Source organism: Lonchura striata, chromosome 22 (assembly GCF_046129695.1).
Source record: "Lonchura striata isolate bLonStr1 chromosome 22, bLonStr1.mat, whole genome shotgun sequence".
NCBI lineage: Eukaryota > Metazoa > Chordata > Aves > Passeriformes > Estrildidae > Lonchura > Lonchura striata.
In genome coordinates, this window is record NC_134624.1 from 123882 (window position 1) to 151785 (window position 27904).

A 27904-nucleotide genomic window follows, 5' to 3' on the forward strand; every position below is an offset into this window, starting at 1 on the left:
ACCCCTTTGCTGTTGCTATTAGTATGCATTAACATTTTATTGGTGTTACAGGATGAAACATCCAGTCTTGCAGCTCCAGTGGGCTTGGGGATTTCCAGCATCCTGCAATATGTATCCGTGCAGAGGAAATTAAAATGTGGATGGATCAGCAAGATACAGTCAAATCCTCTACAGTAATTTAGAGAAGACTAAACTCTGGTGCTAGTGGAGCATATTCCAAGCTATCTAATAGAGAGTTGATGATCTCTGTAACAGCCTTTTTGTAAGTTTTATTCTTGCCTACAAGGGAATTTTTTCTAAGGGGGTATGTAATACCTAAACTAATATTTTTAAAGGTATATGCTCTAAACATGGAAAAGAAGGCCCTTTGCAGAGCAGTCACTTCCAGTGATCAGCAAGTGCTTGATAAAAGAATTTACTCTCATATCTTACAATCTAGCTGGAATTTCTAACCACACCAGTCATTTCTCTATAGTTTGTATCATCATAGGACACATAAACTCTCAGGAATATTGTCATGTTTTGCTCTTTTTTTCCCATAGGACAATACAGAGATCCTTTAGCAGCATCAGCACTTGAAGCCTGAAGTGCTGTGTCTACCCAAGAGCTGCTGGAGCATGGTGCTGGTGTACAGCACCACATACTTCACCATCCCAAAGAAAACCCAACTTTTCACACATAAACCTGGGAGGAATTAAAATGGAAAATCTGGGTGGTTGACTTGTGCAGTGCAGTCTGCTTGGGTTTATCTCTCCCAGGTGCCTTAAAACACAGGAGAAGCAATAAAGAACTGATCCTCTGCCTGCTCTCCTTCCTCCATTTATAGGGTCAGGAAAACCTTAATCTACTTTCTAAAAGGAAGGGAAATGTGCTCAGGAGGACTTAACCCCACACCTTGGTGCCCGTTGGGTCAGGGCCCCGCAGCACCACTCCTACAGGACCCTCCTCCTGAGGATTTTTTTGTTTCCATGGGTGTGACTGTACCCAGCATTAAGGAGCCCAAATTCTAATGCAGGATTTTGATGTTATTTATTATCCGTGTTACAGTTGCAACTGGGAACATGGGGAGGGACTCGTTCCAATTTTAGCGACAACTGCATTAATGCCCTGCATAGAGCTGGCCCATGTCGACATTCCCAAGCCCAGGCTTTTTATAGCAAGCAGAAGCAACCACTCCACCCCCTGAAAGGCCTTTTCTAACCTCCAAAACCTGCTTACAGCCCTGTGCTCCTCAGAACAAGCCTATCTCCAAGCTGACGATGCCCGTCACGGTTCAGCCCTCACCTGATGTGGAGACAGCCCTTTTTCAATTTGGCTCGTCCTAGTTTGAAGTTTGGCACAATTTTACAAGATCCTGTGTGCCCCCAGGATGTTCAAGGAGTTTTCTCCAACGTCAATGGCAAGAGTGCTCATCCACTGAAGGGGAAGCAAAGTTAAACGATGAAGGTATCTCCTCTTGGATATTAGAGCATGAAATGACCTCCAAAAGCCCTGTTAAATTCTACCTCTGAGCCAGGGGAGTCCTTGTTGAAGTAGCAAGAAGATTCTTGTGAGCTTCTCGACTGTACAAGGTTTCCACCAGCACGCTGGCAGCGGGAGAGTCCAGGTTACTTTAGCAGTTATCATTAACAACCAGTTTCACCTCCTCCAACCCATTTCTGCCTCCTTCCCTCTCTTAGGAAGCCAGTGCAGCTGCAGGGACACAGTGCAGAGTCCAGGGCTCTTGTGTGGTTCACACCAGGTCCTTGGGGCACAAAGTGCACCTTCATCTTGGCAAGTGCCTGCTCAGATTTTGCAGGTCCTGCTGTGGGGCTGCTTTGTTTATCCACTCACAGAATCCCAGCACTGCACAGCGGAACTGAGCCACACACCAGGGACAAGTTAATACAGCAACAATGACATGAGGTACTTCTATTTTTTATTCTGTTACTTCTATCTCCACGAGGCTGCTTCTCTCAACTCTTCCTTCATCACTGGCTGCCATAAGCCATCATTTATAAAGGAGGGCTGTGAAGGAAGAGACAGGGCAAGGCTGACGGCGACTCACAAAACGCACCCCATGCAAAGGCAACAGCTGTTAAATAGCAACACGAACTGGCCTACATATGGCAACCCCAAAGATACAGCTCTGAAAACTAAATTTAAGAAAAAATGGCTTGGTCAATGGGCTGAGGGGAAGATGGCTAAAAACCCAAGCTACGTCTGCTTCCCCTTCATTGCACATCATGTTCACCAAGGGACAGGCTCAAGACAAATTCAAGTGCCTTCAAAGAAAACATTTGTGATCCAAGATGACATTTCTGCTCACCATCCACCCCTCCACACTGCTGCTGCTTTTAGCAACACGTGCTCACACAGTTGGCCTCTGTTGATGGAGAAGATGTAACCCAGAGACAAGAAAAGGAGCATTTGCTAAGCACAGCTACACTACCTCCAACCATTTGTGAGAAGGTCTAGGTTTAATTTAATCCAGGTCTATTATAAGTCCAACAAAGCTGCTGAACTACACTGATGCAGGAAGTCCTGAGTCAGCTCCTACAGCAGGACAGGAAAAACATCTGAAGGAAAAGGTTCCAGTTCTCGCCGTGCCTTAGAAACAAGGCTCAAACATCCTTTGGTTTTAAGAGTCTCTGATCTTCAAGAGGTTTGCTGGCCTGGGATCAGGCTTTGCACATCACCTACCTGCCAAACGTCTTGGGTGGCGGACACAGCAAAAAAGTTAATAAATAAACCACATAATACAACAGAAAGACACCTTGGAAGGACACAAAGACAGACCAGATGTACTTGATCATGCAGTTAAATAAAGAATCAATTTTAGTGCAAGCACGAGGTCGACCACCGACACGGCAAGTGCGTCCACAAGGCCTCTTCCCTGTGCCAAAGGCTCCGGCCATTGCCTTTGCTGGCTCTGCTCCCAAAGCAGGAGCAAACCCAGTGTGAGAGACCAACACAGTCACCAGTGCAAAACACAGAAACTTTAATTAAACCTACAACACAGGGGGAGGTGGGAAGTGCTGCTTCGGGCACAGAGCAGCCCTGGGTGCTGCCACGTGCGTGGGCAGAGGAGCTGAGCCCCGGGGAACGTTGCTGGGAGCAGGAGGGAGGCAAAGCAAGTGGCTGCCACATGACAGGGGCACGTCCCAAGCGGGCTGATAAGACTCAAATGAGAATTAGCTGCTTGACATCCCAAAATCCCCAGCAGGACAGATGTGCACTCTGGCAAACAACAAACACAAAGCTGTGCATGAGCCTCCTCCCACCGCCTCCGCAGGTCCCAAGCCCAGGGACACTGTCCCAGGGAGCAATGCTGCAGCTGCAGGGGAAGGAAGCACCTCTCCACCCTTTTTTGGTGCTGTATTCCACTTTCCTGGAGTCCCTCCCATGTATCAATGTCATAATTTCCACCCATCCTTTTGCATGGAAGCCTCATTTCCACGAGACAACCTGGAGGGATGTTTTCCCGACTCTCAGGCAGATAAAGAAAACCAGGGGCTTTTGCTCAGCCATTGCTGCCCAGATGCTGCACAGTCATTTGAAGTATGGGGACACCTGCCAAAGACACAGCAACGTGAGGGGACATAGGTGGAGACAATGTGAGTCTCTGCTCCAGGCACAGGCTGCTCCACTGAAGATGGACTCATAAGTCCCAGCAAGCACACAGATCTCCAGCAACATTCCAGGAGTGGATCCATTTGGGAAGCAAAGACAAAACACATCCCATTTAGGAGTAAAACAAGACTTAACCCCAGTCTTGCATTTTCATTTAAAATACAAGTTTATAGAGTTGTTTCAGGTTGGTCAAAAGCTCCTTGTCCCCCACCCCCTGCCCAGGGCCAAGCCAGGAGCAGACAGGACAGCAACAGTGCCAGAAAGCTCTGCTTCTGCTCTGTGGACATTTCACCACCTCGTAACTTAGACTCTTTTCTTACTCTCCTTCCCCTGAGTGTCTGCAAGAACCTTTACAAGAGGGAATGAGTAGGTCTGTTAAAAATAATGAAAAAATAATTAAAAAAAAAAAGAAAAAAGAAAAAAAATCACAACCATGTTTCCTCCTCCCACCCCAGCAGTAAAGCAGTGCAGCAGCAAAAGCTGAGCAGCCTGGCTGGGGGCAGCCCCTTCATGGTCTGCAGGAATGCCAAGAGGAAGGAGTCCTGCTGCTCCTGATCCCCAGCAAACACCAGTCCACTCTGTCCCTGCCACACCCAGCCTAGAACCTCAAGAAGAAACATCCCCAATGCAGCAGCAAAGCTGTGCACCAGCTTTGTAATGACCTGTGGACAGACAGCTCATCTCAAAAACAGCACCAGCCCTTTCTGTCCTCCAGTGAAGCTGCTGGTGTGATCCAGACCACCTGTCTTCAACAAGTGCTGCTGGTGGCACTCCAAGTGCGGTTCCCCTGCCTGAGGTCCAGCACAGCAACACCAGCAGGGAAGGACAAAGGAAAAGAGCTTTCTCCAGGTATAACCTGCTCTCCTGGGCTACTTATGCTTTTTGTTTCCAGTGCGAGTATATAAATTAATGAGAAGCCACATGCTGCCCCCTCATGCTGCCTGTGCTCCAGGGATGGCCCCCTCGAAGAGCTGGGGATTGTGCTGCTTCGTGGGGAAATCCCTCTGTATGGGGGTGTCACTACAATTTATGACCAAGCAGGAGCAACCACGGTCACCTTGTGCCCCTGAAGCCAGCCCAGGCCCAGAGCAGCAAAGCACGGGGATTGCAGAGGGCAGGTTGGACCCAGTTATGGATGTGTGTGAATGTGTCAGGGCTTGTGCCAGTTAAGAGGGGGCCTGAGCAGTGTCTTTGCATAGCTGTTCCTACAGAGCTGGGTGCCTCCTCAGACCCTGTCTCCAGCTCCAGAGCCAGCTCAGACACCCACAGCCCAGAAGGTTCCCAGATTCACCCAAGAGAAGAGGTGCTAGTGGGAAAGGAAGACCCAGGAAACCTTGCAGAAGAGGTGGAGAGAGGATGCTTCCCTTACCCAGAAAAAGGGAGAGACAGTACCCTGGGCTTCCACAACCCACAGACACTCCCTAGAACTCCCTTTTCCCAGTTCAGATCCAGTGCAGGCAGAGCTGGCCGATACAGACACACACAGGCTCACATCTCGCCCCGCGCAGTCTCAGTCGTTTCCCAAAGCAAACAGCAACAGGAAACTCCAATGAAATTCAAAAGGGAAATTGCAGTTACCACCACCCAACACATACACACGTGCCTTCCTCCCCTCCACACCCCTTTCTCTTGGGAAGCAAAGCAGAGGGCCTTTTCTGCAGGGCAGCCCCTGCTCAAACCCGTCCCCATTCCCGGCCCAGCGGAGCAGCACGGCCCCGGCTCGGCCGCTGGCGAGACGTCCCCAGGGTGAGGGGGACGTGCAGGAGGAGCTGCTCCAGGTCCCATCTCCCGTGCCAGGCCGGCGAGTGCTTTGGATCTGTGGTTGCTGATGAGGATGTGCAGGAAAGGATGGGCTGGGTGGTGAGGAGGGGTGAGGGGAGGAGGAAGAGCGCCGTGCTGTGCCTCCGCTGCCTCGGCTCCTCCTGAGGGCTCCTTAAGATGTCACAGGCTGGATGGGGAGCAGGCTGCCAAACTTAAAGTGCTGGATCACAGGAAACTTCTCCAGGCACTGCAGGAGGGGAGATAAAGAGAGGTGAATTCAGGAGACATTTCCACCTTACACACACAGCCTGAGCCACATCCTGCCCGCAGGGACAGGGTTTGGGACCACTCAGCTCAAAGGCAGAGGATCAGCCCCATGTCTGCCCCCCAGCATTCCAATCAGGCTTCTCAGGCCAGTAGCACTTCATAACCCCAACCCCTTCCCTTCAGCCACTCTTTTTCTTACTGAACTCAGTATGGGGAGGCCTGGAGCATGAGCAGAAGCATCATGTCTGTCAGCAGCTTTCTCCCTCACCACTCTCCTTGCTCAAGCTGATGTCTTTGAAGGGTTTACCCCACAAACACAGAACTGCAGAATCCCCCCTGCAGAGGACAACATAGCAAAGAGAGACTCTCCCCCCCCAGGCCAGTGCCCACACTCTGGGTTTGAGGCACCGTTCTGCAGCTGCAAGGCACTGCCCAAACTGCATTCCAGACTCTCAAGTCTTTGATGGACAAGCACCAGTGATTTTGCAGCCATAGTTTAAAATATGATCCTATTTCTAACAACCCCTCACCCCTGAAATTCCCACCTCCCATTGAAGAGTAATGGATCACAGGTCAGTCACACAGATCCACTACAAAGCAGATTAGCTCAGAGCTGCTTCCTGCAGCTACACCCAGGCTCTGCATCGGGTGAGCGGGGCTACAAGGGCACAGCCCCTTCCACTCACCAGCCAACAGCAGGAAGGCCATGGACTGTGCTCAATAACGTCAGTTTGCCAGCACTTGCCTGGCAGAGCCACTCAGAGCTCTGGTTTTTGAGTCACAGCAGACTCAGACTGCCCAAACCTCATGGAGGGCACTGAGCAGGCTCCACTCCATCACACAGAGCTCAGCAGTGCGTGTTCACCAGCCATGACGTGGTTACAACTCTCCATGGGAAGGAGTCTTGTGCTCTCCATGGGGCCAAACTGAACTTACTGAAGCAGGGGAGACTCTGGGGCTGGGGAGAAAGCTGTGTACTGCAGACAGCTCTCACCCCAAAGCAGGAGTTGAGCACAGGCACCCTGCCCTCATGCTGTCATCATGGGCAAGCAGGAAGATCAGTGCTCAGGAGCCCAGGCCTACAGTAATCCCTTTGGAGCCAGAGGTCAGGCAACTGGTTTCAAACACCAGCACACTGGAGCCAAACAAGTTTGGAGGTGGTGGAAGTACAGCATGGCTGTATCCACTCCTGGGGAATAAGAGCCAGGCAGAAAACCACAAATCTCTGTGGCAAGGCACCAAGGAGAAGTAAGTCCTGCGAGCATCAGGGCACGTCACCTTCAAAGCTCCCTAATGCTTAGAGCTGCTGCTGTCTCTCCACACAGCCACTTAGACAAACTCTCAGAGGAAGCAAGGCTGGGTAACATGGGCATGAGGGGAGAGCAGAGCGAAATGAACATTGGAGATGATGACAGCTTGAAATGTCAGCCCAATTAGCTCCAAGGAGTCCCATGGAAGACCAGACTGGTTTGGGCTCCAGATTAAGAAACTTTACCACCAGTGGGAAGAAGGGGTATCCATTCCATGTAACACATCATCAGCTCAAGAGGAGACAAGCAGAGAAATTTCTCCTCCTGTATTCAGAAGGACTAGCACAAGTTTACTGAATTATCAGCTGTGAGCAACAGGGCCTTCCTTGCATCAGCTGTGGATGAAACTGTACCCAAGACTAGCTCAATCTCAGGCTTATTTCTTCTTGCCACCATCTTGATCGCACTGAAGGTCTGCTTGGGACTCAACTGGGGAGTAGATTCATGCACCAAGTCCAACCTTTAAAGATGGAACTGGGACTAGATTAGTTACGATGGGAAGTATTTCCTGACTGACTGCAGAGAAGGAAAGGTCAGGAGACTCAAAAGCAGGCTCAGGGGAAAAATATCAAGGCTGCTGCTTTAACCACACTCTGTTCTGTCAACTTCTTCCCTTGACTTTGATGGAGAGAATAAGAAAAGCCTGTGGACTTTCAAGCAAACACATCTTCACCCATTATATTATAAATAGACACATTTGGGATTTCATAAACACACAGAGTTGAAGACACACTGTCCTCACTCTACTGCTCATCTGCCCTGGGGTGCCTGGATCCAGACCACAGCTCCTGGACACACAGGCACACCTGATCTTTCTGTTGCCTGTTTAAAGCCATCCCATAGAGGAGACAGAGAAAAGATAAATCCTTTGAAGTGCTTTTTAGATGAACTAGGTCTGGGGGCTGCCCCACTCCCACCAAGTGGGATTTCTCCTGGTCTGTTTCCAGCAAGTGACCTCATCCTCTGCTGCTGCCTCCACTCAGTCCCGGTCCTGGTCCGACAGACACCCAAGTGCTCCTCAGCCACCCCAGGAGCGTTACAGAGCAGGAGCCTCCAGCTGAGTGTCTCATTTCACCTGATCTAATTGCAATGGGTGATCAGAGGGGCAGGGAGAAGGGAGGGGAAAACAAAACCTGAAATTTTGCTTTCACTTTGCCAGTTAGACAAAGCAACACCACAACCCCAAACCTTCCCTCACTTTGCCATCACACGCCTCAGGCTCTGCCACAGAAGCTGCCTACCTTGAGCTGGAAAAAGATCCATGTCAGTACTTGAGGGATGTTGCTGACTTCTCCTCTGCTAACACCAGCAGTAGCCAATTGCAGAAAGACTGCACTGGTGAAGGCTACAGAGAGCAGAAATACACTGGGAGCCAGCAGAAAAGAGACAAGGTCTCCAGCACTGACTTTGTGCCTGGCCTGAGACACCCAGATGGATTCAGTTTGCAAGGATGAAGGTTAAGTGACTCCTAACCTTGTGTCATTCCCAGAAAAACAGTCTAAGAGACCCTCCAGTTGCAAATGTTGGTGCAACCTGCAGGGCCAGGCACACCATAACTGAAAGCTCTGCCCAGCGATGCTACTATGTCCACATCCACACCCCTGTCATCTCCCAAGCCAGACAGGAACTGGCTGAGCCAGCATCAGGATAGATAACTCCTCAGAACAGATTATATCTAAAGATATCTCTATTGTAAAGAACCCTGAGGACCCCTGAGCTGGAGTGCCCCCTCTCCTCTGCCTATCCAGGTGAATACAACTTCCATGCTATGGCAAGAGAGGACAACATTGCACAAGAATCATGCTTTTTGGATTAGTCCTTTAAGATCTACAAACATTATCTGAGGAAAAAAACTAAATTTAAAGCTCTTTGGTTGACTCAGTGTTTTTTATGCTTTAGCCTAAATTAGTACCATTACCCTTTGTAGCAGTTTTTGCATTCTCCCCTTGACACAGCTACATCTCAGATATTTCTAGAAACCTACCCGTACTGGATTAAGCATCTTTACACAGAAAGTCACCTGCTACTCAAAACACACTAAGGCCTTTAGAAAAGACCATGTCTTGGGTGCACATAGAAGAGCCAAAGAATCCCCCAGTCTCTAGAGAATCCCCGAGCTGTGCTCTCTCCAGGCAGGGCACAGGTAGATCTGCCAGCACATGGTGGCCCCAAGACCTCAGTGAATGTGTGCACTGCACTGTGGGCTCGTCACTGCCAAGCTCCTCCAGCCACGTACAGGAGGGAGCAACCACGGCACAGGGCATGTGGGGAATCAGGCAGGAGCACATCAACATCCCAGGGAATGTGGGATGTCAGGGGAGCACCCAGCTTGTGAAGAACTGATCCAAAGGAAAGGAAGGACCACAGCAAGGCTGTTGAGGCAGCAGCAGACCACACTGAAGCTCTAGGTTTTAGGACACTCATGTTTCACTTTAAAGGCACTCACAGTGCTGTGGTCTCCCCTTCAGACCCCTCAGCTCTCACAGCTTAGCCTCCAGCTCAGGGTTTTCCAGCAGGCAGTGTCTCCAGCTCCTGTGACAGAGCTGCAGCCCAGGGACAGTCCCCTCTCCAAGGAGCAGCCCGGGGCACCCCTCCCAGGAGCAGCCAGGCGAGGGGGTCGGCCCCCAGCCCCACTTCTCCTCTTTGGAGGCTGGGAGGAAAACTGAGCTGGGGGCGGAAGGAGCCAGGGCCTGGGAGTGACACCTCACAGATTAGAGAGGTATGTGGCCTGGAACCTAAACACAGGATGTGCAGAGCAGAGGAAGGGCTGGGGGAGGGAGCGGCCGTTCGGCACAGTTAACCCCCTTGTGCGCTGGGCCTGAGAGAGCTGCCCGCAGAGCTGTGTGTCCCAGCAACAGCAGCTTGTCCCAGCTCCCAACAGGAGCATGGCTACACCAGCAGCACTGCAGGGTGTGGGATTCATTCTTTCAGTCCCCGCCCCCCAGTGCCAGCAAGGAGTTGCACCATCCCTGCTCCTCCGGCGCTTTAGTGCAGCCAGTGCGTCCTGCAGAGCCAACACTGTTCCCTCTGGAGGTTCCTGTCCTGCTTCCTCAAGCCCAGGGTTAGCTTGAGCAGGAAGGAAGATAAGGGAGAGCCAAAACTGCCCTGCTCTCCAGGTCAGAGTTCACCAGGAAAGCCTGGGGCAATGCCAGCAGAGCTGGTGGGCGGAGGATGGCCAAACCAGAGAGGTGGCTGTGGTCTCACTGGGCTGGGACATGGCATGGATGGGGCTTGTAGAAAGGGTAAATCAGTAGAAAGTATTCAGCCTGCTCTAGGGCTCTTGAAACATGGGATGGTAATTTAAAATAAGTCTCCTCTAGCTGGTAAAATGGTGTACCAGAAGAACAAGCAGGTTCTAATTGGCCCTAATTTGGAGATCTGCACTTGCACTATGATAAGACAAGACATGGCAAAAGTCATGTTTGCAAGGAATGGCCACTTTGGGATTCATTTTGGGGCAAACACGAGGCAGGAGCTTCCTTTAAGCCAGCAGCACCTCAACGGCCAAGGGCTCCCAAGCCACAGTCAGCAAGGAGTAACAAATGGCTGTGATGGGGTCCCCACACCTGGAGCAGCACAAGAGCTGACCCATGGTGCTGTGGGAGAGCAGGTGCGTGGCCGAGCAGCCTCCCCCTGCCCACAGCACTCACCTCTGCCTTGTACATGCGGATGAGGCCCTGGTTGACCTTGGACCAGGAGGGCACGGCGCTGATGTTCCAGAGCTGGTTGGAGTGCTCAGCAAAGGGGCCTGTCTTCATCTGAAAGAGACCCGAGCACAGGGCTGAGGGAGCCGGGCCAGCCAGGAAGCTCGTGCACCAGCAGTGACTCATGCTCACACTCTCTCCAAGCAAACATTCCCACCAAGCCCAGTGACCCACGCACCAGCCACCTCACTGCGTCTTCCCTCCCTCCCTCCGTGCTCCCTCCCGCTGTGGCCACATCACATGAAGCCGTGGCAATCCAGCTCCCCTCCTTCCCTGATAAAATTAAGCCTTTTCTTGCCATGCTGTCCTAATCAGACCTCCTTCTGCACACCTCCCTTTTAGTGACTGTATTTAAAAAAAACCCACATAAGTTCTGTTTTTCCCCCCAGTAGAGCTTAGCTCAATGCTGTTCCTATTCTACCCAGAAACCTCCCAGTGCAGCACTGCTGGGCCTTCCAAGAAAATGACTCATTCCCCATTCAGATCAACAACAAGCAGCAGCGACAGCCATCGCTGCCTTCCCTGAATACAGAGGGCAGTGCAGGCTGGCAGCAGCTCCGTGTCCACAGCCCACTCCACACCTGCCTCTAGCCGAGGAGGGCTCTAGGGGAAGCAGGAGAAGAGGGAACACGCTCTCCAAACTAGCTGCAGAGCTGTGAGCTGCTGGCTTGCAGCAGATGCTTTACATTTTTTTCTTTTTTTTTTTTTTTTTTTATACTCCACTGTTTCTCCTCCCAGGGCAAGGGGTTTGGAGGAGGGAGGGCAGGAGGGAAACTGCAATCAGGGGCAGTTGCATGTAGATTCCCTGGGTGGTTGTCTCTCCTTCTCCTCCATGAACAAAAACAGACCCTCAGGGAGAAAAAGAAATACAACACAGCCACTCTGACTGAGCGAAGTTCCCATGACATCAGAAACCACAAGGCCGAAGCTCACGCTAAAGAGGAGCGTGGGGAGAGAAGAATCTCTTGGACTCTCATTCCCGACCTGGGGCTCCAACAACTAACCCCTTCCCTCGGTGCACACACAGGCCTGGAGAGAGGGTGGGAAAAGAGCCTCAAAAACAACCTCTCTGCTCACTAAAAAAGCAAGCAGGGCCAATCAATGTGCTTTGGAAAAACGCTGCTGCCTTTCTGCAATGCCTATGTGACACCAGCCTGCAGCAGAGAAGGAAAGAAAGAGAGGGAGAGGGTGGGAGGACCCAAAAACCTCACTGTTTGGAGGGTGATGTGCTTCAAACCCACTGGCTTTGGGGCTGGAGCAGCAGGGGAAGCGAGTCTGCAGCTCTGCTTGGTGCCGGGAGAGCGCGAGTGCATCTCCACTTCCCCTTGGAGGTTCCTGTGAGCTGGGGGATGACAGATGAGCCGCTCCCTGTCCCCTCTGCCACACGCTTCCCTGGTGGGTATGAGATGAAACGTGCACACACACAAAGCACGGCGCTCCCTGGCAGCGCCGGCGCGGTACCCAGCGCCAGGATTTGGCACCAGCGGGCACCCAAAGCAGCGTCTGCCAGGGAGCTCTGCGCCAGGCGGCTCCATCAGAGCCTCCCCTCCCCACACAGGAGGTTTGGCTGCCTGACTTTTGAGGCCAAACCTTCCTTCCCCTGGTGTCACCACCTTTCAGAGGGGCACAGCTGCTATCAGCCACCACCACCATGCTCTTGTCCCCTTCCCAAGCCAGAGAGCATGCAGGAGGCAGGCGCAGCTGGCCAGTCCCACGCTCATGCCTGGCACAGCCGCCACTGGGGCCCTCCTCACCCAGACACCCAGCAAGGGATGGCTTGGCTATGGTTTCAAGCTGGGGCAGGAAAAATAAGAGGGATGAGAAAGGGAACAAAAAACAAAAAAAAATCATCTCCTTCCAGCCACAAAGGGCGAAGAGGGAGAGCTGTGGGGGAGAGCGAGGGGAGAGCGAGGAGGCGAGCGCTGCAGTCCCGCAGTGACCCCAGGGGAATGGAGTGAGTCAGAGCAGCCATATTGAGCAGGAAATTACTCACAGACGTGGCGTTCCTGCCTCTGGGTTCCCAAGAGAATCGGCCTTTTGTAAATGGTTCCTCTGTCAGTGCAGGGGGGAGGGGGACGGCTGAGGCCGTGCTTTCCTGTCAGCTCCTTCCCTTCCAGCAGAAACCCGAGCCCTCCCTTCCCAAATTTAGAAGCCAGATTGAAGCTGAAATTCCTGCTGCTTGCCCTGAGCTCTCAGAGGAGCATCTGGGCAAGTGCACTGATCTCCCACAACAGCTGGGTGTACCCAGCTCCCCTCCTCTGCACACACACAGGCAGCCCTGCATCACTGTCCTCTACAGCCCCTGTGTGGCAGGCACCACAGGGATGCTCCCAAACCTTCCTCATCCTCACACCTTCAGGTACCACACACACCCCTTTGTCAAGGCAAAGGCAGCAGCAAGGGAACAGCTCGAGTTCCAGCCAGCTCTAGAGACCTCACCCTGCTCCAGAACCATGTGTTTGGGTCCAAACCCACCCTGAAGAACTCCCAACATCAGGTCAGCTCATGCAAGATTCAGTGCTGTGCTTGGACACTCCTCTAAGGAGGATGCCATGGTGGGTTCAGCCTGGACATCATCTTGCTGCTGCTTTAAAAGCCTGAGGTTTAAATACATGCCTGGCAAACACCACAACAGCTTATATTCATATTCCTGAAACATCACCTGGGGGCTGAGAACAGTATCTGCTCAAGAGAATATTCTCTCAGTTGACAGAAAACAACCTTCCTCAGTTGTAGTCTGAAACAAAACCTGCTCTCATGTTGGCAAGATGTACCAGATCCACTATGGGAACTGCTGTGGTGTTTGTTACATGTTTAACACCCTTAAAGGATAGCTGTTTCCAGATGACAAGCTCAAAAGAAAATAATATTGTTCATTTATTGAAGTCTTTAATCCCTTCTATCTTTTTTCCCTGCTATTTTGTTTTGTTGTTGATTTTGGAGGGCACTGAGGCTGCCTCGCCCCACCTAGTGGCAGTCACGGCCTTCCCGGGTGCTTGGGAGGGAAAAAACTCAAGATTTAAAAGGAAAACCTTCATAAAAATGAAGCAGCAACCCGCACGGAGATGCACTGAATCTACCATGGCTTTGGTAATGCAGGTTGCTGCCGTCCCTTTCAGCTCACGGCAGGAGAGCCAAGAGGGTTCCTTGCCACCAGGTGGCACTGAGGATCGCTGAAGGAACACTGAATTCCATGATTCACAACAAATGTGTGGAAAAGGAACTCAAATCACTTATTTGAAAAGCCTACTAAAAAGCTGACTTTCTGCAGGCAGAAGCAGAGTGACCTGAAGCAGCAGGATTGTGCTGGGTATTTTAAACATCACCTGTCAGCTGGGCGCTGCAGAATCTTCTACACACGTTTCAAGAGATGTATGTTTTTTAAGAGGTCAGTGCACTGTCTGGATACCACAGAGGCCCAAACTAAAATAAATCTTTGACCATCTTGGCTCCTGATTTCCTGTCCTCATCTTGATCTCTTCCACCAGCACCTCTTTATTATCCATGGTATGATTTATCTTGGCATTAAGGGTTAAACCCTGTGAGGTGCTGAGTACCAACAAACCCTACCAGATTTAGCAGGACTTGACACAGCACCTCCTGGGGTTTGGGCCAAAGGCTCCTATAAAGATTTCCTACATGAAAGGCTAAGTTCACAATCTGTAACCTCCCTTCCCATCTAATCACTAAATTAGAGAGGCGAGGAAGGGGGAAAGTGAACAGAACAAAAGGGAAGAACTGCACTCTGTCCTTCAAAATTAATCCCATCAACTTCCCCTTGCCAGAGACAAGAAATCCCTCACCACAACAGAGCGGGTAGTTCTTGCTCTCCCTGTCCAGACTGTGCAGTGAGGGAACTGGGAGAAACACGGCCAAATCCTCCACTGATGCTGCAGGCAGCAAGCCATGAGCTCCCTCATTGAGAAACAGCCCAGGGCTGCCAGCAAGATGAGGATCACCCACCCCTCTCCAAAGGGCCCTGCAGTGCCTGAGCAGAAACAGTCCTGAGAGCACTGCCAGCTGGGGGAATCTCAGCACCACCTCTGCTCTAGGTCAGCTGCAAATCAGGTGCATTTAATGGGCAGCTCTTTTGGTAGAATCCGGAGGAGACAGAGCAGCACAGAGGTTTGGGAGCCTGCCCTAAGCAAGGGAAGGCCCAGGGCTGCCAGGCAGCACCCAAGGGCTGCAGGGAAGGGAGGTTGTCTTGGCAAGCCGAGTCATTTTGCAGCTCCTACTTCATCTTCCTAGTGTATCTACAGGATAGACTGTAGATACAAAGCTCCACTGACTGATCCAAGTGATGATCCAAAGTTATTTGTTTGCACTTGTTACAGCTCCCTTCAACTACAATCCACAGCCCATCCAGTTTAATTACACTTTCTTCTCAACATCCCTGTCTCAGCTCATTCAAGGAGAACACCTCTGCCATGCAACAATGGTTCATCTGCACAGTTCCATGAGAGCAAACAAACAGGCAAAGGAGGAAGAGAAAACCACTGCCAGAGCCAAGTATCTAATGTCAAGAGAACATCCCTGTGGGACAAGCCTTCCATTCCTCACCTCTGTAATGAAGAGGATGCACTCCAGGAACATGAAGTCCTTATGGTTTTCATTTACCACCTTCTCATCAACAAAGTGCCGAGGCTCCAGACTTGGATGGTCTAAAAAGAGTAAGAGACAACAGGAAGTAACCTGTATGGCAATCCCCTCCTGAGACCAAGCTCAACCAGGTGGTGTGCTGCCCCTCACCCAGAAGCACAACCCTCCCATGAGAGCTCTTTAAAAGGCAACACAGAGTTTTTCCCTTCTATCTCATCTCCCACTCCAGTGCCTCTGCAGGAACAAAACTCCACAGAGCAGAAATTGAATTTTTTGCACCAAAACCAACACTCTCCTTTTAAAAAGCGTAATTGCAGTCATTGCAATAAAGACTGAAGTACTACACAAAGAAGCTTTCCAAGTCCCAGCCAGCTTTATTTGGAAAGCTGAGGTAAAACAAAAAATCCAACCCCCAAACTCTCCTGCTGTATTATACACAAATCTGACATATTTGAATTTAAAAGTCAGCCCCAAGTCCCACCATCTTTACATCCTACACAAATGGGGCAGAGGGTAACTCGGGACACAATAAGATTTTTATTAGTACCTATCAGCTGGGAACTGCCCCATATGAAAGGCAGGAACTGGAAGTCATCCAAGCCCCACACACCCTGGCTGCCAGCAGGTTCCATCCTGTAGGTTTTCTGCAGTTTTCGCATCACTTCCAGGTACCTGGAACCAAAGAGAACAGGAAGGGTTAAGGCAAGGCCTTCTCCTGTTTTTTGATTTTTGTGAGGACAAGAAAAACCAGTTGGGGAAAGGACACAATTTATCACTTGTAAGCAGGACCCCCACATACAGCACAGTTCACTGAATATATATTCAGCTCTTTTGCTATAGAAAGCAGCCTGAATGGTACCTAACACCAAATGCACAGAGAAACCCAGTGGCAGGGGTTTGTTTTATCTGCGAAGTTTTATGATAGTGCAGATCCTTCCTCATACCCACTGCTATTTGTAAACATTGACACTTCACATCCCTTCACCAACTTCCAAAAGAGCACACAGTTTTCTACCTTACAGTAATCACTACTTCCACTTTTCAGGTGGAAAATTAAAGCTGGAAGTACTATTGAAGGAAATTGTTTCCATGCCACCAAACAGTGATACAGCTGGGATTAGATCTCTGGACTCCAAACACCCATTCCACCAGTTTCATCACTATCAACTCTACCTCCTGAGCTGGAAATACATCTAGAGAAGTAGTGGAGGCCTGCCAGTTGCATAGATTTTTTTATTCTTGATGCCTGAAGAGATGTTAGACCCTCTGATCAGATACTCCTGTCTATCACAAAGCACAGAGCTTCACCCACAGAGTTCAGTAACTTGTGCTCTACTAAAGTAACTTTGCAGGAGGACACTGCCTCTGAAGACAAGGGGCCATCTCCTCTTTTTGAGATAGTTCTACTGGGTCAGCATACAGTCCATTAAAATGTACATCTGCGCCTAATTATGTCTAAAATTGTCTTCAGCTTTCCCATTCTACCCTTCCCCCCAAACAACCCAATACTTCCAGCCCTTCTCCTCCCATTACCTCACCTGTTAAACACTTTGAAGACAATGGCCATCTGGTCATCCACTCTGAGCACACCGATTTTGCAGAGGCAGCAGAGAAAGGCTGCAAATGCAGCTTCGTGCCCTGGAGTAAAAAGACATGAAGAGACATGACACAGGTGTCTCTGCCCCCAGGACAACCTTTCTGTGGGCACCACAACAGCTCTTCAACAACCACAGCAGTCACAGTCCCACTTCAACCCTGCTGTCACTGTTAATGCCATGAGTTGACAATATTTCATCCCCCTGCAGCACCCACCCAAATTATACCTTCTAGACATTCAGAAGGTAATCATTAACTTAGAGAAAATAAATTCTTAAGGGAAAACAGCTCCAACTGGGCATGCCGGGAGCAAGGCAGGGACTTTCCCAGGAGCTTGGCACAGCAAGGGAAGTGGAGCACTGCAGAGTCATCTGCTTGGGGGATGCAAGGGAACCTCACATCTGCAAGCAAACAGATTTCCTCCTGCTACAAAAATATCTCTGTGTTGGAAGGATGCAGATCCCACAACACTGCCAGGAACAGTCTGTCCCAGAAGGTACTGAGATCTCAGGCTAAGCCTCTGCAGCCTGCCCCTCCAGCTAACAGCAAGGAAAAGAAACAACCATCAAACCCAGAAATGTCTTTCAGTGGGAAGGACCACGGAAGAATTGAAAGTACAAAAACAGCAGCTCCACACTATGGACAGGTGTGGATGGCAGCTCCCAGTGTGGGAACAAAATGCACCCATGGTCTGGACACTGTGAGCTGGGACATGGACCCCTGGCTTGGAACACACTGGATGAGAGGAGAGGTTGAATTTCCTTCTCTGAGCTGACCAGACCCCATCCAGCCTTTCCAAGGACAACATCTCCCCCTGGTGCCAGTGAGCCGCAGCCAGCACTTCACAGCTTTTACCCATGGCTTCCTCTTCCTCTCCCTGCCCAAGCTCAAAGTCATGTTTCCTTGCTCTCACAGCATCCTGCTCTCCTGCCTTTTGGTGAGGATATCCTCCAGAGAGGACCACAGCATGCAGACAATTCTGTACTTAGTTTTCACTGAAGCCTGTGTAGTTATTTCACCAGCAATTCAGTATCTCCTCAGGTGCTTCTAACTTCAGATTTCAAAGTCCTTCTGTAAGCAGTGATCCCCTTCTAGGGACCACCAGACCATTTTGATGTCCCTCTAGGGATACCTCCCACTGAACATGGCTCTCACTGTAGTTCCAATTCAAGCCAGCATATTTATCCTTTAAACTGCCTGCTGCAGGACTGCTGCATGCAGTGAAGCATGTCCTACAGCTCATCCCAGAACAACTTGGTTCCCATCTCCTTGGATGAGATGTAAAAGGGTGTCAGAGCTCTAGCCCCAGCTCTCAGTCATAGCCCACACAGGGCAGAGGGGTGAGGGGGCCCTAAAAAGAAGGTATTCATTACAAGCTGGCCTTAAAAATAGTGGCAATGATATATTTAAATAAATACAGCACCCAACTCCAAAGGTCCCTTCCTGACAAACCCAGCCTTGGCCAGTGTGCAAGCCCAGGTACCTGTGCCATAGTCAATTCGGGTGGAGTTCCCCACAGATTCCTTCAGGTACACAGCCACTTCTGGGGCAGCATCAGCCAAATGCTTGGGAATCACTGCTGACACCAACTTTTCTGCCTCCTGAAAGACACAAGACTCCCCTGGGTGAGCACAGATCTGACAGAGTCCCCAGGGACAAGGCACCCTGCACTCAGATGATGTCACAGTGTGAGGGCTGCAACCGTGCTCTGCAATGCCTGGAGGCAGCAAGAAAGAGGAGCAAATTCTCCTGTTGGAGAAGTCATCTCCAGAGATGGAACAAATCAGGGAGAGCTTGTCCTGAGACCTATTCATGCCATACACATCCTGTGGAAGAGAAAAGCCTCATCACCCAAGTACATTGAACCAGTTACCCACTGAGCCATCTCCAGGACAAAAGCATCACTAGAGCAGCAGAACAGCTGCAAGGTCACTGCTGCTGGGACTGGGGCTGTACCACCTCCAGAGCCTGGTGCAGAGCAAGTGTTCTGAGTTGAAGGAATTCAAGCAGTTTTCCCTGATCTTTCTCTCATTTTGTGACACAGTGGGCAGTTACAAAGCAAAGGAATTCCTTGGGCTTGGACAGCCCTTGTGACTCACCCAGAACCTGGATACTCAGCCAAGAGTATTTACATTGCCCATATGCTCTCACAAGAGGAAAAGATAACACCAAGTCTGTGGTAAGTGATGCGTACCAAGGGGTGGATCCTTCAAGGCTTATCTGAGCAATTCCTCTGTGAGCTGCTGGGCTGCCACACGGTGACAGAGCCATTCCCCACCCCTGCTGGGCACACTGTCCTTCTGTGGGAGCTGCAGGTAACACTGCACAGCACAGACAAGCTCACCTGGTCTAGTTTGGCGTACCAGGTCCTGAAGGCTTTGTTTCCAAAGCGAGAAGGTTGATCCACTGGCGGGGTTTCATCGATCCATCTGTCGAGGGTGTTCAGCAGAGCCACCAGCTTTTCAATGGGCTACAGAGAGCAAGAGGGTGAGGGGTCACAGGGACATAAAACAGAGCAGTCCCTCAGTCTCTGACATCTCTCCCCTCAATGAGAGTCATTACAGCCCACACCATGCTTCCCAAGAGAGGCATGTGGAAATGGGCTGTGCCAATCCTCCTCAAAATGCAGAGGGGACAGAAAAACCATTTTTCCCTGCAGAAGAGCAGTCCAGTACAAAGCCCAGCCTGAGGCTGGCTCCTCAGTCACCCACACAATCTTCCATGAGCTGTAACAGCACCATGCTGCAAAATCTCTTGGAGAAGAGCTGCAGAACAGTCCTCACAGGACTGAGAGGCAGGGAAGGGACCTTCAACACAATAACTCAGGCTCAGCTTTTTAAGGGTCCTGCATTCCCCATAGGATAAAGAACAGCACATATACAGTGCTATGCATCCTCACCATTGGCTGATGATGTGATCTAAAGGCCCTTCTCAAGGCTCTAATAATTGTCATGAAGTGTCTCTTAGGAGCCAGGATTAGCAGTTGATGCTGTTAAACCACGACACATTTGTACAGTAAGTCAACCTTCTCAGCATGATTCCTGTTGCTTCAAATTCCTACCAGCCACACCACCAGGCAGCTCCAGCCCAGGGACACCCACTGCATGTGGCAAAATACAACCTACCCAGGGGAAGAGGCAGCCTGGTTAGTCCACCAGTGCTCTCATCAGAGCAGGAATGAGAAAATCTCAGCTCTCAGAGAAATGTCTCAATCCCAAGCTGATGGGAAGCCAGCAACAACAAGACCACAGCCATGTTTCTCACACCCAGTGCTGGAAGTGAGGGACCCATGTGAAAGGAAAAGAGGTGCAGCAGTTGACACAGCACAACATCTCCAGCTGTGCTGTCAGACCAGGGCTGGCCAATGCACACCATCTCCCCGCCTGGCCCAAATGGCTGGAGAACAGCTACACACCCCATAACAAGAGGCAACACCACAGGCGGCACTTTTAGCAGCTCCAGACGGTTTCAGGAGGCTCTGCTGACAACTGGTCAAGCCTGCCAGAGGCTCTGGGATTCTCCCTGCCTGATTCCAAGCAGCTGGAGAGCCATCAGCCGCCACAGCAGCTGGCCAGGCCCCGGGCAATGTAGGCTCCTCTGTCTCGAGAGGGGATTCCTCCTTCAAGGGGACAAAGAGGACAGCAGAAGCGGCGGCTGGTTTGACTTTGCTGGAGGCATCGACCGTGTGAAGCTGGCTGGTCTCCTGGGTTGTGGTTCAATTCTTCACGCTGCTGTCGGGAGGACAAGGAAACAGCAGAGCCCAGCAAGTTTCCAGCCCTTGAAGTGCCACTGGGAGGGGGTGGGCAGAGCCAGGCATGGCAGAGCTGTGCTGCCACTGAACCAGCTGCAGGTCACTCCTGGGGGAAAGGGTCTCATGGCAGACACAGTCTCCCACAGACAGTGACTCCTGAGGTGCCACCCCAAAGACATGGAGGGATCAGCCAGTGGGAACAAGCAGAAGAGGGATTCTCCCACCCCAGGACCTCAACATTTAGCCACTGAGCCAGACCAGAGACTGGGACAAGACCTGAGCACACCTTGAACACAAAAAAAGGGACAAGACAGCCTAAAGCTCTGGGTGACCCTGGAGGCACTAACAGACCTGTGCCCCAGATACATGTGGACCGAAGGCCCCTCTGTTTCAGCTCCCTGCTCCCAAAACACTGTAGGAATCAAACACATTCCCATTGCACTGGGCCACATTTGGACTCAGCCCTACTCCTTCCTGGCTATTGCATTCCCCTCCAATTAAGCAACAGCATCCCCAGCACTGGGCTGCATTAAATAATTAAATGGTGCTGGTGATTTATCCGTCGGCACCAGCAGCTCATTATGAGCAGCCACCGTATTTCAAACCCTCTCCACGAGCACTCGGTGCTGCCTGGATAAATGGCTGGCATGGACCAGCTCCTTCCCTGGGGAGCAGAGTCTCCAACCTCCCCTTCCCCACTCGCTGGCTTTAAAGGGATTAAAAGCCCAGCCCCACTGAACACGGGAGAGAAGGACCCAGCTGCTGGCTCAGCCACATCAATAAATAATTAAAGAGCTGTGTCTCATTTTGGGCTCAAGGCCCTTTGAAAAGGGGGTAACTAAAAGAAGCAGCTTCCCATTGTCCAGCAGAGGAAGCCTGTACATCCAGGGCTGACCCCTGTGCGGGAGAAAGGAGCTTATGGGAACACAGCCATCAGCACCACTGCAGCCTGTTTTGCCTGGTTGGGTTTTTAAGCTCTATTTTTGCTTTACCTTTCCAGTGATCAAAGCAAGGGCAGCCTCTCCCCTGCTCTCCTCGTTGTGCTGATTTTGCATCTCCTTGACCCTGAGTCTGCCACCGGTCCCAAAGGCAAACCACAGGGCTGCCTATGGAGCACAGACCTGTCAGCAGCTCTCAAGAGCAGGGGCCAGGCAGACAGAGGTGCTGAGGAGGCATCACGGCAGCCAAAGCTGCCCACAGTGACCAACTCTCCCCCTGTGGGCTCCTCAGGCCCTGTCACAATGGGGAGCTGCTAAAATCAGAGCATTTGCTGCTTCCCCCACTTCCTTCCTGGAAGCAGAGCAAGCCACAAGACCGACCAGTTTCCCCCAGTACATTGGGCTGTTTGACAGGAAGGTCTGTTCCTTGCATGGCAAAAATTAACCTCGTCCTCCTCACTGCACTCCACCTCTGATCCATGTCACTGCTCCAGGCTGCAGCCCCAGCAAGCTGCTGATGGATCCCCATGTGGAAAACGCTCCCTCCAGGAGGCGAAGGCAGGTCACAGCCTATCACTCACACACCCTTGTGCCAGACACGGTGTCTGTGCCAGAGTCTGCTATCAGTGCCTGTCAGATGCCTGCAGCAAACCCTGGACAGCTCCACACAATGTGTCAGTAGGAGCAGAGCAAGCTCAGCAGGTCTCCAAGGGCGCTCAGCCCCAGCAGGATCCAGCAGAAAGGTTGGTATCGACACACACTCTCTGGAAACCACTAAGCTGCCTCTTTCAAAGCAGAGCAGACCATACTTCCATTTTTGATTCCATGGCAAAGCAATACCAGTAAGTCACAGAGTGGATGAGCATTCAGCAGAAAGGATTTCAGGAGGTCATTTGCCAAGGGAAGGTGTCCCTGGCATTTGATCAGGAAGGAAGATGGGATGGCACAAAAGCACATTGGTAGCAGGTACAGCAAAAGAGAAGAAAGCTGAGCAGAGATGCAAGAAGAGGCCACGAGGGGCTGAGCCTTTAACAGCACAGATAAGCAGTTTGATCTACAAAGGAGCCTGTGTGAACAAGCAGCCTCATCAACAAGACAACCCTGGGGATGCTCCACCTGTGCCTCAAGTTACAAGCTTCTGCTCTCTTCAGTGTGCAAGGAATGAGATTTGCTCCCTGCCACTTCCCAAGCAGCTGGGATCGTGTCTCTTGTTTGTTACTTGGACTGGGACCACGGATGGAAAACATTCACTCCAAGAGGGCTCTTCTGCAGACACAGCCCTGGTACAGCTTTTCCTGACAGCTCAAAGGGCTTGTTGGAGAAGGTTGGGTTTTTTGCCCCTTTTTGTTTTGTTCATTTTTAATGCTTTGTTTCCCTAGAAGTGCTCTGTGAATGGTTGGGAACGAGTGAGATCATGACAAAGGCAAAACTCAAAGGTGAAATGCAAACAGCAGAAAGCAAGAGCAGCATTTGACAGCAGTTTCTACTTAATTGAAGGAACAAAAGAGGGGCACAAAGACTGTTAGGGAGAGACTCATTATCCCTGATCCCCTCCATGAACTACAGGGGAGTTTCTCATTCATACACTGGCTCCTAGAAGGGAAGGCTGGACTCAACACAGTACTTCAAACATGAAGACTGGATTAAACACTGTCATCAGCTGCCTTCCCCACCAGAATGAACAACTATAAACACAAGGCCCAGTCTGCTGCTTATTTTGCCTAGATCTTTATATATCACTCAGCTCTCCAGCACAGCTGTGATCAGTAAAACTGTATCCAAGAATCTCCTCAGTGCAGCACAGACCAAAGGAGGGGGATTCACTGTGCAACAAGGAAGCAAAGCTGGTGGCCAATGTGTGCTCTGTGGACTGGCACCCAAAGAGCCCTCAGGGCAGCAGTGACACCACTGTGGATGCCTGCCTTTTCTCTCTGGCTCCTGAGAAGGTGAACAGCCATTAAAATTGACTATGACAACAGGCAGGGACAAGTGACAGCCACTTTCATGCAAGGGGAAAACCAGGTGCTTTCTGCTTAACACCTTGGAAGGGGAGAATCTGCCCCACAGGTTAAACCTCCCAGCCCAGCTGAAATCTCCCAGCCCAACCCAGCATCCCCGTGAGCTCTGCAGGCCCCAGGACTTTCAGCACGACCCTGGGCAAAGCAGGTGCAGCTGGTGACACACCTTGAGGTCACAACTGTCCAACAGAGCTTGCACAACTTAGCTACAGCCTGGGCTGAGGAGATTGGAGCAATTAACACAATCTGAGCAAAGACAAGGGACAGGGAGAGAAGTGGTTTGCCCACAGATTATCCTAGAGAAAAACCACTTGGGGGACAGAAATGGTACAGACATCCCAGCCTTTTGCCTGCAAGCAGGAGGGAATATTATGGCTTAAAAGCATCACTGATTCCCCACCAGCTTCTGCCCACTTGCTCAATTTCCCATCCACCAAGCACATCCAGGCTCTCTGCATCCTGAGGGGAGGATGACACCCTGACATTTGCATCCCCAACCACATTCAATCTCCCTTGGCTCCCAGATAAGCTACTAATTCATTCCTCACACAGGAAATAACTCACTGTAGAGCAAAAAAAAAAAATAAATAAAAAAAAAAAAAGGTAAAAAAAGCAGGAAAGAAGTAACAAGGGGATCCAAATTCTTTTCCTACCTCTGAAACTTTGTATTCACAGGTCAGCTTCTTCCCCCTGACGCCTTCATTCAGAGTGAGGATGAAGCCCATGTAGTCTGCATATGCCTGTGAAAACACCAAGAGGGCAGAGTTTTAGGGAGAGCCCAGGGTCTGTCAGAGCACAAAACACAGCACAGGAGCATCCTGCACCCCAAGGGAATCTTTCCTAACACACAACACTGCTTCCTTGGAGACACCAGGGCGTGCAGGGCTTGCTGTAAAATTACTGCTCTTTTTGGCAGCCCCAGAAGCAGAAGGCAGGTGGTGACTGCATTGCTGTGAAAATTACAGAAAGGAGAATCCTAAAAATGCTCACACTGACCCCAAAATCATTCCCTCAGCTCCCATCAGGTCAAATTCAAACTCCTCAGTTCTGCAAAGTCTCAGCTGTGCCCAGCATTGTGCTCTGCACTGCTCCTCCCAGACCTGTGCTGTCACCTTTCCTTTCCCCTTTGGACTATCCCCCCCATGCTCATGCAAGGGAAGAGGGAGACAGCCCAAGCTCCTCACTCCTCCTCTCTTTAGATTTGCTGCTTTGGAAGCATCATCTCCAGTGCAGCTCCACAGCAGCACACTGCCACTTCTCCCTCTCTGCCTCAAAATCAAGTCCCTAAACCCAGGAGACTTAAATTGGAAGCTGCACCCAGAGGTTTGCTTGACACCTGGCTATAACCTCAGTTTCTCTCAAGACAGATCACATCAGTCATCAAGCAAGAATTTGCTCCTAAGAGGAGGGACAAGTCTGGGCCAACACCCCAATCCCTCAAAGGCAGAGAGGGGAGAACCTGCTTGTTCCACCAGCTCCACACAGGCTGTAAACAAAAATTATCCAGGAAATTGAAGGGCTCAGCTCTAGAGTCCTTTCCAGAACAGCACAGTGGGAAGGAACCAACCCAGGCTGGTGCTACCAGGGCCAGGCAGCAGAACCATGTTTAAGGTGAGCTCAGACAGGCCTGGGTAAATCCAGTTTGGTTATAAAGTACAGGCCAGGCAGGATGAAACAGTCACCAGCTTCTCATCCAGCTCGTTGGGAGGGAGCAGTAATCATTACTGCCAAGTAATTTTCCTGCAAACCAGCACCAACTCTTCTTGAAAACACAAATTTCAATTATTTCCCATTCTCTGCCCAAGCCTCCTTTACTCCCTGGCTGTTCCCAGACCAGACCTGGCTGCCACCAAAAGATCAGCAGCATTTCCCAGCATTTCCTGTCCCCAGAGTCTTACCTGAGATCGCTTCCACTTGGCCATGTCAGAAACCACATTTATCTCCTTCTTGGGGACCATGAAGCATTGCTGGACAGGAGGAGGCACCTCCTCAGAGGCGCCTGGGAGATGCAAAAAAAGAGGTAAAACAGCAGCACTGGGGAAGGAGAAGTCCTCTATTTTTCTTTCTTAGTAATGAGCTTTATTTCACAGGAGATACAAAGCACACAAATCCATCCCAGCTGGGCTGTAATCTCACCAAGTCCTCCTCACCAATATCCTCCTAAGGACTCTGCAAGCCTTCAGACAGAAGCATTATGTCTGTTTTTATTGTTAAAGATGCATTTTCTATTCAGACAGAGAATAGTGCAGGAGATAACAAAAGCAACATCTAGCCAGTTTAATTATTTCTGTCTAGTGCAAGCCTCAGGTCACGCCGAAACACTGAACTCTCCTTCAAACTAACCCTGCCTTGTTTTTAAGTGTTAAGCCTGACCTTCATTCCTCTAGAAAGGATAATTCCTGCATGGACAAGCTGGAGCAGTGCAATAAATGCAGCCCAGAACCACAGCTCTGGTCCATGTAGCACCTGGACTTGGGGGATGGTGGGACACAGCCTCTTCCAGGTGAAAGCTGTGAAGATCATTTAATTTCAAAGCCCTTTCAGAGCCTAAGATGCAATATTTAATGTAAATGTGAGTTGCTAATGAATTAGAGGGGCTCTTTTCTGCAGCATCCAAACCCAGGGCCCAACCTGCAGAACCAGAAAAGTTCCAGGAGATTTAAAGTAATTTGTATTATGCTCCTGAAAGTGCAACTTTTAATAGGAAGAGGAAATGCAGAGGGCACTGTCAAGGAACCTGGGCACTAATGTCAATTTATTAATTCTGTCAGAGTCACTCAGTTCACCTTTTTCAACTCAGAAAATCTGGAGACACTTATGCAGCACCAGCTGCCCTGAAACACTCCAGCAACTGCTGTCCACAGCCCAGCCAGTACAGGCACTGTCTCCCTAACAAACACCACCAAACACCAACTCCTTAAAATATCATCAGCTGCATTTACATAGAAAACACCACCCAGAAGCAGTGGCAGCCTTTTCCACAATGCTCTCTAGCAGGCAGATCAGATTAAAAGGAAACCAAAGTCCCAGGAACAACACAGAGTCCGCTGTAGATTTGTCATACAACCTTTGACAGTCATTTGACTCTGCCTTTCACATTCCCCATGCCATGAACAAATTCAGCCTCATCTCCTGCCCTGAATATTGCAATGCTCAGTTCATTGCTGCAGAACTTACAGCAAAACTTCCAGGTAGGAGGATGAGAGGAACAACGTGTGATGAATTTAAATTAAAGACGTGTGTATCTCTTCTTTTCAGCACACAACTCACAGCAACTGGCACCACACCAATGGAGCTCTGCTCTTAAGAGTTTATAACATGAAAACAATGAAAACCTCCCAAGCAATGAAGTGAAAAGGCAAACCCCTGATGTGTTCATCAGTACAGGTGACACATAAATCCCAGGGCAGTGTCCTGATGTGGGTGTTTGCCATTAACAGAACTGCTTTCCTCTCTTTGTTTCTCAGCCATCACTGCTTCTGACCCAAACTTTGTGCAATTCCTCTTGGTGAGGAGACCAGGAATACTCCGGGAAGGAAACAGTGAGGGCTGCAGGGGTTACAGCATTCTGGGATGAATACACAGAGTCCAAGCCTGTTAGTGTGATGGAGACGGGAGCCTGGCGGGTCAGCTTTACGACAAGAAGCACTTTGGACTGAGGGGGCACTATCAGGCTCGTGTCACGGTGTGAGGAGGGGGAGTCAAAGGCTTTGCACGAGAACCAGTCACAAAACCGGGCTGGGGGCACAGGGATCCCCGATCCAGAGGCTCAGCCCCGACCACCAACCTCGCCCCGGGGTGGTGCCAAGACTCGGAGGCCGCAGGTCCTTCACACCCTCAGCAAATCCCCCTCCCTCCCCTCCCTGGGCCGGGCGCTGCTGCCACCGCCCCCCGCAACGCGGGCCCGGCGCCCTCGGCCCAGCACCCCCGGAGCGTGGGGCCCTGTACCGCGCTCCCCGGCCCCGAGCACGCCCCTGAGAGGCCCTGAGGGTTCCCAGAGCCCCCCTGGCCGCCCCTCACCTGTCCGCCGCTCGCTCTCTGCCATCTTCCCGCAGCCCGGCCCGGCCGCCCCTCACCTCCCACCTCCGCGCACGCCGAAGCCGCCGGCGGCCATCTTTGAGCAGGGCACGCCGCCCGGCCCTGTCGTTCCTGGGGCCGTCTCACGGCTGAGCGGCCCCTGCCGGCCACCGTCGTGCTCACGCCGCCATGTTTGTGTAGGGCGCGTCCCTCCCTGCCCACACCGGAGAGGGACCGGTGTGCGCGGAGGGCAGCGGAGGGGAGAGAGACAGGACCGCCCTCACCATCTCTGGGAGAAGGCAGCGGAGAAAGGGGGCGCGGCACGGCTCCG

At 51.0% G+C, this 27904-nt stretch overlaps 1 protein-coding gene across 1 annotated transcript; it reads right to left on the reverse strand.

Annotated features, from left to right (window-relative positions):
- Nucleotides 1–1012: 1012 nt before the first annotated feature.
- PTPA (protein phosphatase 2 phosphatase activator) lies at nucleotides 1013–27701 on the reverse strand. Its single transcript, XM_021551351.2, has 10 exons — nucleotides 27577–27701; nucleotides 25455–25555; nucleotides 24210–24296; nucleotides 19194–19319; nucleotides 18333–18450; nucleotides 16792–16891; nucleotides 15801–15925; nucleotides 15215–15315; nucleotides 10601–10708; nucleotides 1013–5620 (listed from the first exon to the last, which is right to left on the reverse strand). Exons 1-10 carry the CDS (start codon nucleotides 27599–27601, stop codon nucleotides 5546–5548), a joined length of 966 nt encoding a protein of 321 aa, XP_021407026.1. The 5' UTR covers nucleotides 27602–27701; the 3' UTR covers nucleotides 1013–5545.
- Between the last annotated feature and the right edge of the window lie 203 nt (nucleotides 27702–27904).

Bases quoted from the DNA above. Each gene is read 5' to 3' on its own strand.
- PTPA (XM_021551351.2), bottom strand. From the start codon at position 27,601: ATGGCAGAGAGCGAGCGGCGGACAG. The intron at 19,320-24,209 runs GTAGGAAAAGAA...TGCTCTCTGTAG, and splicing joins GTGAATACAAAGTTTCAGAG to CCCATTGAAAAGCTGGTGGC. The intron at 5,621-10,600 runs GTGAGTGCTGTG...CCCCTCCTGCAG, and splicing joins TCCGCATGTACAAGGCAGAG to TGCCTGGAGAAGTTTCCTGT.